Raw genomic sequence first — 16,410 nt, 5'->3', positions numbered from 1 at the left:
TTTGTGCATCACTGTGACTTCCTCCATTTTATTTTCAAATTGCGTAAGGTATGCGAGAAGGACTAACGATTGTTCCTTAACCTACGTGTAAGCTTGAATCTCCCTAATTATGATCACTGTCTTTTCGTGGGAGGAAGCAATATTAATTTACTATTTTATAAACATAAGCTCTCGAAATTTTAACTGTAAAACACTCGCTCTATGTTGCACACTGCCTCTCTTGTTGCTTCTAGCACCAGAGATGGATGCAAATCTCCGTGCCGATCACAAACCTACTGAGCGGAGGGCTCTTCTAGCCATATTTTCTATTTCATCTACCAGTTTTGCAAGTATGTTTCATCTGCGTTCTGTTTACATCTATAATCTACCAAACCAACATGAACTGCATTGTGGAGGGTACTTTCCATTGTAGCAGTTATTAGGGCGTTTCCCCGTTCTATTCACGTTTGGGAGGGGGGGGGGGGGGGTGGGAGGGCTGGAAAAAGGTTTGCTTAAATGCCTCTGTGTGCACTATAATTAATCTAATTTTGTCTTCAGTATCATTATAAGAGCGATACTAGAGCGTTGTAGTATATTCGTAAATTCGTCACATAGCGCTTGGATCTGAAACTTACAAAGTCGGCTTTCACGGCATAGTTTGTGTCTATCTTCAAGCGTTTAGTCCTATCTGATACAGGCCCCACAATCTTGAACAATATTCTGAAATGTGTTGCACGTGAGTTTTGTAAGCAGTCTCCTTTGTACACTGCTTGCATTTCCCTAATATTCTACCATCGAACCGAAGTCTGCTGTATGCTTTTCAAACGATTGAGCCTTTGTTATCGTCCTCATGCCTCTACAGGTTGTTACACCCAGGTGTTTGTATGAGTGGCACAATACAACTGTGTATCGGTGAGATTGCAGTCATACTGTAGTATGTTTCTTTTCGTTTTGTGAAGGGTAAAAATTTGCATTTCTGAACATGTAAAGGAAACTGCCAACTTTTCGCCACTTTGGAATCTTATCAAGATACGGCTGAATGTTTTTGCAGCTTTTTTCCCTCACTACTGCATTATACCGATTGGTTATAATTAAACTGACATTATTTCGACTGCTGCAGTGCGGATTGCATGCATCGTAATATCTTCATTAATCGGTGCGCTCGCTGAGTATGCTGAAAAATTTACAGTTCCACTTTCTGCCACCAGGTGGAAATGAGGCGCTGTGAGCAGTCAGAATGTGGTTTGGATGCGGGAGGAAACACACGATAGTGGTGGAATGCCACGTCTTTTTTTTTAGGATATGGTCACAAGTTACAACTTGTGTTCAGTGTGGTCTCCCGATTCAGCAACATGCTGCATCCGTGACGTGGCATGGTCTACACTTTCTCACAGCATATCCGGTGTTATCAGAGCGATATGTCATCGTATGCTATCCTTCAGACCGGGAAGAGTCCGAGTACATCCCTGAGAGATACGATCACCTCAGTGGGAAGCCACACAGATTTAAATCGGAGAATCTGGAAGGCTACACGTCTCTAAATCGCCTACAGATGAAGCAGTCGTTACTCAAAGTTTCTCAAAGCTAATCTCTCATCCAGCAAGCAACATGTGGTGTCGCTCCGTTTTGCATGAAAATAATGGTGTGGATACAGTTGTATTCTTGCAAAGATGGAATCACGTGTTGCGTAAGGAGGTCCCTACAACATGGAGATATCACTGTACACCTAACAGGGCCGCGAAGTGTCGTCTGACTGAAGAAAAAATGACCGGGAATTAAGGAGCCAGGGAAACCACACCAGGGAAACCACACTATATAATCACATAAGCTGAGTGCCGTAGATGTTCTTGCACAGTATGTGGCGGGGTAAAACCCATATGCAGCAATTCCTTTCATTGACGGCACCGCACAGAGTGAAATGCGCGTCATCCGTTCAAAGAACATTCCCTGGCCACATGTCATGTACTTCCATGCGTGCCTTAAAACGAAGGGCAAAGTCATAGTGGTGTACCCTATCTTGGGTCTTCATTTGCTGCATCTTATGAAACTTGTGGCGTTGCCAGTGTAAAATGCGCGGCAAAATCTTTTGAACTGTGGACTCCATCACCTAAATCATCTGTTTCTTCAGATTGTTTCTTTGTCATGTTCCTTAGCCTATTTACTGAGATGAGGCCTCTTCGCAGGTATTACCACAATGCTGCTCTGCTGCTACTGTCATTCTGTTGCAACAACTTTACCAGCATTGCACCGACTTTCTTCTTAACAGCCATTGCGTTTCGTAGGGAATCTCCAACTGTCTTAAGCCTGTTCATCAACTCTCTTATTACAAAAGATATCAGCACGCGTCACCAAGCGGTAAATAACATATTGACGTCAAAACAGGAAACATTTTAAAGCGGCATATATTCATCTGATGGGAGAAAGTTGAACTGTTATTATGTTTTCAGCAAACGAGCACACCAATGGAGGGGCTGAGAGTGAAAGTGGTAACAGTGTTTGCTGATACGAACAGAATAAGTGACGGCCAAAAGTTAAATAGCTATTTATAAATTGCGTGAGTTACTATCGAACTATTAGAATTTTTTCTAATGGTCGGTTAGTCCGTGTGTATCTGTAGGTATAGATCGAGTTTGTAGTGCTTCTGCATTGCTTTTTACAATATATTAAAGTATTTATACTCCTTGTATCTTAAAAGTTTTTCGTGTTAAACAGGTATAAGTGAAAAACATTTTCTTTGGTGTGCTTTATTCTGAAGACGTTTTTGATACAATAGACAGGACTCTCAGGGTACAATACATGCTCATTACAGAATAGGAACATGTTAGTAATTAATACAAAATTAATATAACCATCTGAAGAAAGTAAAATGAGGATAAAGTGAAAATACTAAAACGCAAATGTATTCTTATGGTTTGAACGTGTACGAGATATTATTCAATGTCACTTTCTATAGCCCTACAACAATCAGTGCTTAAAATAGAATCACAAACGTTTCTTGCTGTGGTATTTCTTGAAGAATGTCTTTCCTGTGGTCATACACGCCGTACTGTAGAACGGTCTTTCTCTTCCCCTTGTTTGACCACGTCCTTTTCTTTCTTTTCTCATTCTTCTTACATGCATGGTAACTGCTATCTGGAAATCTAAAATGCAGTACAGGCACTGTATTATACCCTAAATGTAATCATCACAGAGTGCAGAACTGCCCAGGAAATCACGTGTAGTTTTTTCACTCTGAATTTAAAAATGCATACCTGAACCTTCATTAAAGACAGCAACAATACTCCTCAAGATTTTTCCAGTTCCATAAAATTGTGCCTCCTAAAATCCGCTTCAATAAACTCAAGATTTTTGGTGAGTCTGAGCCTACTAATATTCCTCCACTATATTTAGTTTCCTTGAGTGTCTTCAATGAGTTTGACCTTTGCTATGCATCCATGGCTTTAATTATTTTCATTACCACTTCGGGAGACTTAAGACCGACCTTCTTCACTGCTTCCATCCTGTCTTGCGGACAAATACATATTCCCAACTGTTTGTTTACTTTATCACATTCCATGCACGTGTGATTAGATTCAAGGAACTTATGATCTATAATGCCAACATTCTCATTTTGCCGCAAGATGTGCAACCATTATTTCAGAACGGAACTTATTTAAACATGCATTAAATACTGCTATAAGTAATCTTAAGAGCATACATATAGGCTGTTGCACTAGTTTAAAAAATGCATACCTGAACCTTCATTAAAGATAGCAACAATTCTCCTTTCGTCAGCCATTCCAATTGTACTAGTTGTATTCTATATGAAGTCCAGGCACTGTATTATACCCTAAACGTAATCATCACAGAGTGCAGAACTGTCCAGAAAATCGCGTGTAGTTATTTCACCCTGAAGACTTCCACACATTAGCTTACCAAACGGTCACATAACTCATTTTCTTGTTAAATGTCTCTTGTATCACTTGTTCTCGCAGCTCCTCAATTAATGAACATATCTATGATGTTTCAGCATCCTGCGATTTATACAGCCCGCGCTGCAGCTCTCGGAACATCGTCAGTTTATTTGTAACCGCCTGGTAGATTACCTCGTCATCTCTGAACAGTGTGAGATTATTGCTAGTGTTGTCTGTCAGGTGGTTTCAACCTTTTCAAATGCTCGGCTTAAGTCATTTTCTTGTTAAATGTCACGTGCACCACATGTTCTCTCAGCCGCTCAATTGATGAACATACCTACGTTGTTTCAGCATCCTGCGATGTATACAGTCCGCACTGCAGCACTCGCAACATCGTCAGTTTAATTGCAACCGCCTGGTAGATGACCACATCATGTGTGAAAAGTGTGAGATTACTGCTAGTATCGTGTGCGAGGTGATTTCAGCGTAATGGATGAGCGGACATCTGTTGGTTTTTGTCACGTGTTCACCTTGTGGATGTTGTTTTCAGTTTGTTTTTTAGAGTAGCTGCTTACAGAGCTAACTCGTTGTGCAGCCTGCGGTGCCGTGGCGGCGCATGGCGACGTCGCTGCCCATGTGGGCGCTGGCCATCTCTAACGTCGGCTCCGTCTGGGTCTTCATGACGCTGCTCACCTACGGCCCTACGTACCTCAAGCACGCGCACGGACTCGGCATAGAGCAGGTCAGCGCCTCCTGTCACTTTCCACGAATATTCCGTCTTAGTGTTGTGCTTAATACCGGGCCATTCTAAAAGTATAGAACATTTTCATCCGGCGACCCTGGCAATTCCCCCCCTCCCCCCCCCCCCCCCAACCACCAATGTCCATCCCACCTCACCTTCATAGATCTTCCTAATCGTTGTCGCCTGTATGAAGCTAACAGTGAGACGGAACGGTCATTTACTGCTTATTTGTGAGATTTTAAAACGTGTTGAAAAAATTAAAATGTATTTCGTTTGTGGAAGGCAACGGCCTTACCGCAGTGGTTCCACCGGTTCCCGTGAGATCACCGAAGTTAAGCGCTGTCGGGCGTGGTAGGCACTTGGATGGGTGACCATCCAGGCCGCCATGCGCTGTTTCCATTTTTAGGGGTGTACTCAGCCTCGTGATGCCAATTGAGGAGCTACTCGACCAATTAACAGCGGCTTCGGTCAAGAATGCCATCATAACGACCGGGAGAACGGTGTGCTGACCCCACACCCCTCCTATCAGCATCCTTCACGGAGGATGACACGGCGGTCGGATGGTCCCGGTAGGCCACTCGTGGCCTGACGACGGAGTGCTTCATTTGGTTTGTGGTGTAATACGGTTGCTGGTTGCAAACAAATCCACCGAACTGAAATTTACAGACAGATATCGAAGTTTATGGAAATTTGACGATGTAGCTTCAGTTCGAAAATGGTGGAATGGCGAAGAATGATCAGGCCGACTTTCATTTGTGACTGACGATTTCACGTCAAGGATTGAGGAACAAATCAACACGATAGCCGTTTCACTATTAGCGGACTGAGTTTAAGCTTTCCTGAAATTACACGATCAGATTATTATTGGTGGTTTGGGGAGAAAACGCTGTGGAAATGATAATTAACTAAAAGACGAATTAGTGGCTTTTTCAACAACTTGGTGACAACTGACTGTGAAAAAGGCTTAGGAAAGCGCATGGAGTGCTAGGACAAATATTTAAATTTCAACGGCGATTACGTATAAAATAAAAAAGATATCAAAATATGTTCCAAAACAAACTTTCAGCTTGGACAAAAATGTCTCCGGAGACAAACGTTCTTACTTTTAGAATGACCCTCGTAATGTACATTTCTAAACGATGTACCTAAATGAAAGAGAAAGGAAATATTTTTAGAATGTGCTCTTCTAATTGTTAGTGCTTTCAGAGAAAAACTGCAGTGAAATTTCGCCTCCAGCAAGAACCTTTCGTTTATTTTTGCTTTGCCCAAACATGTTTCAACACTTTCTGCGCCATTTTCAGTGAATTTTTTTTATTCTTTAACCACCAGAATATTATCTAATGTATATGCTCAGAGAACTAGTTTCGCTCAGAGGTGACCACCTCCAATTCACGGATTCCCTGACGTCACCTTAAAATAAATAAATAAATAAACAAAGGTGAAGCATCCAGAAGGGAAGGATTAAACGAAATGAAACTTCACGGGTTGAGGGACTATGTTATACTACTGCTATACCAGAAATAAAAAACTAGAGTTAAGTTTACAAAGAACTTGACAGTATGTGTCCATTTATCAATATGAAGTATGAAGTTCCACTCGCTCTGGCCTGGATGCACGCAATGAAAGCTGCCATAAGCACGTTGTATCCTCTGCTGTGGCTAGCTGGTGCAGCAACTGATAATGGAAGGCATTGACGTCCCAGTTGATCCTAGACATGTTCTATCAGGATCAGATCTGCGGATCTGGCTGGGCGAGGGAGTGTCTTAACATCGCAAACAGCTAAGAGACATATGCCGTATATGGAGGCCCTGTTGAAAAATGGCACCACGACAGTGTCGCATCATAGGTAACACCTGAGAACACAAGTAACATATATTCAGGTCACCGCCATGGCCGGCCGGTGTAGCCGTCTGTCTGGAACCGCGTGACCACTACGGTCGCAGGTCCGAATCAAGGCTCGGGCATGGTGTGTAAGTGTAAGAAGTTACATTAACATCTGACGATGTCTTCTGGATGCTTCACGTATTTGTCAGGCAGTGTACATAATAAATAGATGCTTGTGTGTGTGACAAATTGTGTGGCTAAAGACAATTAGATATGTGCTATGATGTACTGTTAATCTGTGACTTCAGGTTGGTTGCTTGATCGATACTAATCTTGATGTCTCTGCATAAATACAAATCCTATGAATCTGATACAATGAAATTTTCCTTGAGACATTTGGGCCTCCTTTTTTTTATCTACGATAAATAAAGGAATCAATTTGTACAGTGGACGGGACTTGAATCCAGCTGCTTACTGGGCAGGTGTGCTAGCCATTACACCCCAGAGAGTTGTATTGACTACCCTAGTCAAGTGCCCTCCCCGATAGAAATAAACGGAAGATGTGAAGTTTGTGTTAGGGAAGCCACTGGACTAGGTTAGTCCCTACAACTCTGTTAGCTACAGTGCTATGGTGGTGTAATTGCTAACACACCTGCCTCGCAAGCAACGAGGCCTGGTTGCAAGTCCTAGCTATAACACAAATTTTTATCTGTTCCTTCACCTTCCATCATTATCGTAAATACAAATACACTCCTGGAAATTGAAATAAGAACACCGTGAATTCATTGTCCCAGGAAGGGGAAACTTTATTGACACATTCCTGGGGTCAGATACATCACATGATCACACTGACAGAACCACAGGCAACAGAGCATGCACAATGTCGGCACTAGTACAGTGAATATCCACCTTTCGCAGCAATGCAGGCTGCTATTCTCCCATGGAGACGATCGTAGAGATGCTGGATGTAGTCCTGTGGAACGGCTTGCCATGCCATTTCCACCTGGCGCCTCAGTTGGACCAGCGTTCGTGCTGGACGTGCAGACCGCGTGAGACGACGCTTCATCCAGTCCCAAACATGCTCAATGGGGAACAGATCCGGAGATCTTGCTGGCCAGGGTAGTTGACTTACACCTTCTAGAGCACGTTGGGTGGCACGGGATACATGCGGACGTGCATTGGCCTGTTGGAACAGCAAGTTCCCTTGCCGGTCTAGGAATGGTAGAACGATGGGTTCGATGACGGTTTGGATGTACCGTGCACTATTCAGTGTCCCCTCGACGATCACCAGAGGTGTACGGCCAGTGTAGGAGATCGCTCCCCACACCATGATGCCGGGTGTTGGCCCTGTGTGCCTCGGTCGTATGCAGTCCTGATAGTGGCGCTCACCTGCACGGCGCCAAACACGCATACGACCATCATTGGCACCAAGGCAGAAGCGACTCTCATCGCTGAAGACGACACGTCTCCATTCGTCCCTCCATTCACGCCTGTCGCGACACCACTGGAGGCGGGCTGCACGATGTTGGGGCGTGAGCGGAAGACGGCCTAACGGTGTGCGGGACCGTAGCCCAGCTCCACAGTTGTCCCCTCCTCCCTTTCTGTCTAGTAAGACAGCATAGAGTGATAGGGGGGGAAAGTGCAGCCAGGTGATAGAACTCATCATGCGAGCGAAGGCACTCAATACTTGCAGAATTTTTGGCCGTCCCGAGTTTAAGTGAGCAGTTTTTGTGGGAACAGGTATAAAATAAAATGTCGTGTGACTAGGGCCTCCCGTCGGGTAGACCGTTCGCCGTGTGCAAGTATTTCGATTTGGCGCCACTTAGGCGATTTGCGCGTCGATGGGGATGAAATGATGATGATTGGGACAACACAACACCCAATTCCTGAGCGGAGAAAATCTCCAACCTATTCTGGAATCCTTTAGGATTGACAATCTGTCGCGCGAACCACTCCGCTACCGGGGGCGGACATAGGAATACGTAAACAGTCGAAAGGCTTGATACAACGACGGAGTCTGACGTAAAAGCGCCGCTTAGTGCTGTTTACACCGTGATAACCGATTTCGGCCACCTTGTCTTTCTATTTTAGCTCAGCTCTCGTAATTTTTAGAGAAAACTTTCCGCTTAAAAAAAATCCATAACCGCTTCACAATATCAGGTGCTAAAAATCATTACCACTGACGTATTCGTCGTGAGAGATTCTGCAACCATTTTGATACTTGAAATAAACGATAAATTGTAAATATAGATACAAGAGTTAAGAGGAAAAAATATGGAACATAATTAGGTATGTATCCTCTGTGCCTTATCCTACGCCGAAAACCTCATTTCCATACATCGAACGGCTCACGAAATAAAAAGGTAGTAAAGCTTTACGCGATTCTCCCAGTATAGATTATTTATATAATAGCGATTATTTAACACTATATATATATATATATATATATATATATATATATATATATATATATATATATATATATATATACACATTGGTCAATGATACCACACAGCAAGGAGTGCTTCAGTTCTTCTGCCGTGCTTGCTGTGATTCTGCCCGCCTCCTCCTGAAGACGCTGCGCCCTCTTGCAGGTTAAGCCCTCCTCTGTGCTTCCCTCGGCTGCTACAAGCGGCAAGCGGGCGTCTTTGTTTAAGCAGAGCAACAGGTAGATTACGACCACTTGCGCTCCCTTTGTGCGGGGCCCGCGCCCGGCCATCTGCATTTCTGTTGACTGTGCGCGAATTGCTGAGTCTCGGCTGCTTGTACACGTCTCCATAACGTTCCTTAGATGTCTCTTTCTGAGGCTGCACAATCAACTTAATTAGCTAAAAGGTAAAACGTAGCGTGCTTCGTTTACGTCTCGTTAAATATCTTTTAATGTCACTGAGCTAAAGTAAATTTTACGTAGTTTTCTGTCTTTGAATGTCATGAAAGAGCAAGATAGCCACAAACATTCTGAGCAAGACATTTTTCTGCTGTTCGTACTCTAAGACGGAATTACACGAATGTGACGGAAATCGGTGGATGTGATCTACACAAACAAACGATTACGATTTCTGAAAAATTTGATAATTTATTAAAGAAAAACAGCTTCACAAATTGAGCAAGTCAATAAAGCATTGATGCATCTCTCACCTTAATGCACTCAGATAGCATTTATGGCAAGCCATCCTCGACATAACTTTCAGGAAGATAATTCCCACCCGGTTACGGCGAGAGTTTCTACTGATTGTCCTTCGCTTGCCAAACTCTACCTTGGCCAGCACGTTCGCTGGATCTCTTCCCATTTGAGAACATTAGTGACATTATGCGCAGGGCTCTGGGGATTTTGACAACCTAACGCGTCAATTGGACAGAATTTTGCACTATATCCATCATGTGGACATCCATAGTTGTTGGATGTCCTCCTGATGGATATAGTGCAAAATTCTGTCCAATTGACGCGTTAGGTTGTTAAAATCCCGAGAGCTCTGCGCATAATGTCACTAATGTTCTCAAATGGGAAGAGATCCGGCGAACTTGCTGGCCAAGGTAGAGTTTGGCAAGCCAAGGACAATCAGTAGAAACTCTCGCCGTAAGCGGGCGGGAATTATCTTGCTGAAATTTAAGCAGAGGATGGCTTGCCATAAACGCCAAATTAACGGGGCTTAGAATATCGTCGACTTTCCGTTGTGTTGTATGAGTGCCGCAGATGGCAATCAAAGGGGTCCTGGTGTGAAACGAAATGGCATCCTAGACAATCACTCAAGGTTGTCGGGGCTGTATGGTGGGCGACAGTAAGGCTGATATCCGACTGGTGTCGGCGGTGTCTCCAGACACGTCTACGCTGGTCAGCAATGCTCAATGCGAAGCGGGACTCATCACTGAAGACAGTTCTACTCCTTTCAATGGGAGTCCACCGGATCCTACCTGTCCTATCCCCATCCGAGATTTATGGAGAATTATGGGGTAGGAACTTCAACCATCTCGGGATTTCGATGACCTAACGTGCAAGTTGGACTGAATTTAGAACGACATCCCTCTGGAGGTCATACAACAAGTCTATCATTTAGTGCTAAGTTGAATAACTGCTTGCATAAGAACCAGATGTTGATCAATGCGTTACTGACTTGCTCAGTCTGTGAAGCTGTTTCTCCTGAATAGGTCGTGTGACTAGGGCTTTCCATTGGGTGCACGTCTTTCGATATGACGCCACTTCGGCGGCTTGCGCGTCGATGGGGATGAAATGATGACACAACACCCATTCCTTGAGCGGAAAAAGTCTCCGACCCAGCCGGGCATCGAACGCGGGCCCTTAGGAGCGACATTCTGTCACACTGACCACTCAGCTACAGGGGGCGGACTCTTCAATAGGTAATTCAGTTTTTCTGAAATTTTAAACTTTCGGACATGTCCTAAAGAACAAACACCACACATTCTGAAGAAATTATAATCATTTGTTTGTCTGTACCTGTTCATCACATCTACCAACCCTGTCCCATATATGTCCAATTCGAATAAGTTCTTTTTGGTGGGTCTATGTGTAAAGCTTTCGAAATGTGGTGCTACAGAAGAATGCAGAGGATGAGATGGGTAGATCACATAACTAATGAGGAGGTACTGACTAGAGTTGGGGAAAAGAGAAAGTTGTGGCACAAGTTGACTGGAAGAAGGGATCGGTTGGTAGGACATGTTTTGAGGCATCAAGGGATCATCTATTTAGTATTGCAGGGCGACGTGGAGGGTAAAAATCGTAGAGGGAGACCAAGAGATGAATACACTTTGCAGATTCAGAAGGATGTAGGTTGTAGCAGATGAAGAGATGAAGAAGCTTGCACAAGATAGAGTAGCATGGAGAGCTGCATCAAAGCAGTCTCACGACTGAAGCCCACAACAACATCATGTCTAAAGAGTTTGCTTTTATACCAAATTTTGAAATAAAGTGGATTTGCAACGACGGAAAAAATCGTAACAAAAAATTAATGAACAGCAATGAAATTTCAGGAATACATTTGTCTAGGTAAATATATTTAAGTGCTCAGTATTGCAAGATCACAGGATAATGTAAACGCCAGATAAGCGATTGCCTATGTGAAATGCTGGTACATTAATAACCGGTGTAATCGCTAGAATGTTGTATGCAAGAATGCAAACGTGCATGCATTGTATTGTCATGCCAATTGCATTTGGTCGGTCAATACAGGGACATTAGTGCTGTTTGTGGATGACGCTGGAGTTGTCCGATCGTGTCCTATGTGTGCTCGGTTGGAGACAGACCTGGTGATCGAGCAGGCCAAGGCAACGTGTTAAGAGTGTGTAGCGTATGTTGGCTTACAACAGCAGTATATGGGTGAGCGTTATCCTGTTGGAAAACACCCCTTGGAATGCTGTTCATGAATGGCAGCGCAGCCGCGCGGTATTAGCCGAGCGGTCTTAGGCGCTGCAGTCATGGACTGTGAGGCTGGTCCCGGCGGAGGTTCGAGTCCTCCCTCGGGCTTGGGTGTGTGTGTTTGTCCTTAGGATAATTTAGGTTAAGTAGCGTGTAATCTCAGGGACTGATTACCTTAGCAGTTCAGACACATTTGAACATTTTGAATGGCAGCACAGAAGGTCAAGTCACCTGCTTGACCTAGAATTTTAAAGTCAGGTTGAATGGGATAACCGTGAGCGTTCTCCTGCTTTCATACGGAATCGTACCCCAACTGCTGATGTCGTTCTAGTGTATGTAGCTCGCAGACAGGTTGGTTGCAGGCCCTCAACTGGCATCCGTCTAACCAATACACGTTCATTGCTGGCAATGAGGCAGGACCAGCTTTCATCCGAAAACACAACAGACCTCCACTGCTCTTCAGTTATCTCTCACTTGGCACCAGTGAAGTCGCAAATGGTTGTGGTTTGGGGTCAGTGGAACGCACGCTACGGGTCTTTTGGCTCGGCAATGTCCTTGAAGTAACAGAATTGTAACAGGTCGTTGTGTCACTGTGGGTCCAGTTGCTGCTCAGATTGCAGCTGCGGTACGATGCACCAGAGCCATACGGCAAGCGTGAAGGTCTTCACCCTGGGTAGTGTCACGTGGATGTCCGGAGCACGGCCGTCTTGCGACCGTACATTCACGTGGCAACAGCTGCCAACAATCATGTACTGTGACAACATTCCTGCCAAGTCTTTCTGAAGTATCGCAGAAGGAACACCCAGCTCCTCATAGACCTATTACGCTATCTGAGTGTGTCGTTGACAGTGAAGTCTTTTTCACCTTAAAGACATTGTTGACTAACATCAACTCATCGTCTCCTATCCCAAAGGTAACTAACGCTCACGATCATTACAGCGTGTATTTAAGGCAAACCTGATTGGCATACTCAAAATGGCGCTACTAGCGCCACTCTTGTGCGACTGGCAATAAACTGAAATAGATTTCATCTTTCAGGTGTAGAAACACGCCTTCCAACTTTTGTTTATGAAGCACAACTCCTTCTTGGTGATGCTTTTCATTTCTTCAGTGTATACGTTTGTTTACATACCTCAGATGACAATATTTGTGTATGGTGGTAGCTTCAAATCTATATATACAATCTTCAGACGATCATTTGCAAACAGCAAAGGGATTTTTATTTTTATGTTTGTTGTTCATTTGCGACTGGGAATTGCTGTATTGTATCTCAGGTTATTTACAGTCTTCCATGTTGTGGTGTCGTTTTGCTTGCTTGTATCATGTTAACACGATTATTGCTTTTGCTATTGTCATTACACAAACACTATGTACAATTTGTCAACCAAGAACAGAGCTTTTGCAGCCATTTGATATATATATATATATATATATATATATATATATATATATATATATATGTGTGTGTGTGTGTGTGTGTGTGTGTGTGTGTGTGTGTGTGTGTGTGTGCAAGAGAGAGGGAGAAAGTATGTGTGAGGCAGGTAGAGGGAGTGGTGTGGAGTATAGGGAAGAGAGATTTGTAGAGGTTTCCATTCGAGTACATGCTTTCTGTGGGCTGTTAATTTTTGGATGTGACAATTATCTTCTGTTGCTAATATTTGGTATGACGAGTTACTAATTTTATGAATTTTTCAATTATTTTCTGTGTTCATTGGTTGGTGACTCATGCTATTACAGGATCATCAATTCGTGAATAAGAGCTTGGCGATGTTCTGTATATCGAGTTCTGAAGTGCTTGTATGTTTGGCCCACATGTACAGATTGACAACAATTGTACATTAATGGATATATACCAGACTGGCTATATTTCTCAGCGTTAGTGGTATGTTTTTGTTGTGTGTTCTGTATATTGTTCTGAATGCTGTGTTGAGTCCTTGTCTCTTTAGTATGTTGATTAAGCTGTGATTAATCTATTAGGAAAATTATGTCATCTACGTATCTGTATCAATGTTTTATTTTATGGGGCTTCAGTTTCACAGTTTTGTCAAATATTTGATTCTGTATGTGATTCATGAACATGTCGGCTAGGAGGATGCTCAGAGTAAAACTTATTGTAGACCGTGAAGTAGTTTTGTTCTGTGGAGAGCTTTTTTACAGTCATATTCTCGTATATGTGTTGCAGAATTCCTTCTGTGATGTTGATAGTTTCTTCCGTGGGAATGTGTTCATGGATACTGTGTCAAATGAAATTAATGTTGCTATATTTGGTATATTTTTATTTCTTATTTTTTCTATTAGGTCCCTTCAGTTGTTTAGGCTGATGTTTTCTGTGTGTTATTGTATCCAGAATGAAATTTTTGCTCTGCAGTGGAGTGTTCATTGATATGAAACTTCCTGACTGATTGACACTGTGTGCCGGGCAGACTCGAACTGTGGACATTTGCCTTACAGCCGCAAGTGTCCTAGTGACTGAGCTACCGAAGCATATTTAGTATATAAATTTGTATATGGTCTGTAGCAATATGTGTGCCTGTTTGGCTAAATAGTAAGCTGGTGCACTGGTAAACTTTATCACTGGTCGTCTTGGAATATTCGGTTTTTGAACTTTAGGCAATGGTTTCAGAGTGGGGGCGTTGGGATTTTTCTGTATCATTCTTTTAATCTGTATGTCTGTGAAAATCGTGCCTATGTTTTCCAGAATTTTCGTTAAAGTTTCTTTGGTGTCGGTTTGTTATACTCTTGGTAGTTTTGTGGTGGTGGTGTTACTTTGCACGAACTCGAATGTTTTGTCAATGTTTTCTTTCTCTTTTATAACAACAACTGAATTGCCCTTGTCAAATTTTGTGATAAATGCATTTTAATCCTTTATTTCTTACTGTAGCTTTCTGTAAAGTTTTTCTTCAGTTGTCTTTTGTTTTCTTTTATGATGATTTCGTTTTGTTTGATTATATGTTTTATTTTATTGGGACTAGTTATACTCTTAGACTTGCAGTGAATTGAGGAATATTCAGTCTTTGTTATTGCTTTCTGATGTGTTCAGTTTCTGTTTAGATTTTGTCTTCTGTTCTGTTGAACACCACTTTTTTTATATTATGTTTGGGACCCATTTCAAGCAAGTTGCTTTTTTGTTCAGATGAATTTGTGTCTGTTAGATTAATTACTATTTTTTGAAAGGTGTGTTATATTGCTGTTACGATTAATGGGCCTCTGCGTAATTTGTCATTGTGGTGAGTTTAGCGTTGTTTTCCATTACATTCGTAGATGATGGCTGGAAGAAGTCCAGACCTTGGCCCCGAACGACACAGAGGTAGTATCCCTGACAACTACCGATCTTCTCCAAAAGTCAGTGGTTGGCCTATTTATAAGAAGCCGTTGGACACTGCAACACACTTCTGGAGGGTTCCGTGCTGATTGTGTCAACTGCGATCGCCATGCGTTTGCCGCACTCCTCCGCTGTACTTTTCCATCATATACTTGTCGGCTCTGGTTCCTGTACCGTTCAAGGGTCAAGTTCCTCAGCTCGCTACAGGCCACGTGACGCTCCAGTGTCCGCTTCTTGTTAGCAGATCAAACACTGGACAGCGCCAGCCACTCGTCATACAAATATTTCACTTTCTCTCGCCAAGACAGGATTTCCCCACTTTTTTACTAACTTAAGTTAAATACTTTACTATTGTATATTTACCCTTCACGATAGCGGAGGAACAGGAACAAGCAAGTATGAGACAGGCCTGAAAATAAGTTACACTAAAAGTTAATGTACAATTAGTATATTCCAGAATGAGATTTTAATTCTGCAGCGGAGTGTGCGCTGATATGAAACTTCCTCTACCAACTGAGCTACTCAAGCACGACTCACACCCCGTCCTCACAGGTTTACTTCTGTTCGAGTCTCAATCTGCCAGGAAGTTTCACATCAGCGCGCACTCCGCTGGAAAGTGAAAATCTCATTCTGGAAACATCCCCAAGGCTGTGCCTAAGCCATGTTCGCAGGAGGGATTCTGTAAAGGTTGGAAGGTAGGAGACGAGGTACTTGCAGAAGTAAACCTGTGAGGACGGGGCTCATTTGGTAGAGCACTTGCCCGCGAAAGGCAAAGGTCCCAAGTTCGAGTCTCGGTCCGGCACACAGTTTTAATCTGCCAGGAAGTTTCAATCAGTATATTGACAAAAATGTAGTAAACATTAATTATGGAGTTATAAAGATCGTTCTCCTTTTCGAGGAGGAAAATCCACAATGAACGGCTGTACAATAAATTTTATTATCCGCTTACATCGACTAAATATGTTTCTAATGCTAGAAACTCAAAATGTTTCTTATATTTCCCTTCAATTTTTGCATGTATTTCTAACATACCATTATGGTGATAACTTATACACGTCAGAAATGTACGCTGTCTACCCGGACAATAAATTTTTTTGTTAAATGAGGAGTCTATAACAAATGTATTGGGTTGGTGCATAAGTTCGTACCGTTTTTCGACAAGTTTAATAAAAACAACAGGTACATATAACAGAGAATTTAGTCATCAATAATATATTCTCCTTCACTATTAACAATAGTCTTTCAAAGCTGGGGTAACTCTCCGATTCCCCAGCTGTAG

General features: G+C 42.8%; 1 protein-coding gene and 1 pseudogene across 1 annotated transcript in view; both read left to right on the top strand.

Annotated features, from left to right (window-relative positions):
* The window catches only part of LOC126335355 (sialin-like), a 429,162-nt gene that overhangs the window by 345,517 nt on the left and 67,235 nt on the right, over positions 1-16,410 (top strand). Inside the window, exon 8 of the mRNA XM_049998542.1 lies at positions 4,468-4,614. Coding sequence (XP_049854499.1) covers positions 4,468-4,614 — 147 coding nt within the window. The remainder of the gene's footprint in view (positions 1-4,467; positions 4,615-16,410) is intronic.
* On the top strand, positions 4,896-5,013 carry LOC126337192 (5S ribosomal RNA; annotated as a pseudogene).

This window comes from Schistocerca gregaria, chromosome 2, assembly GCF_023897955.1.
Source record: "Schistocerca gregaria isolate iqSchGreg1 chromosome 2, iqSchGreg1.2, whole genome shotgun sequence".
Lineage (NCBI taxonomy): Eukaryota > Metazoa > Arthropoda > Insecta > Orthoptera > Acrididae > Schistocerca > Schistocerca gregaria.
This window is presented reverse-complemented; position numbering and strand designations above follow the sequence as displayed.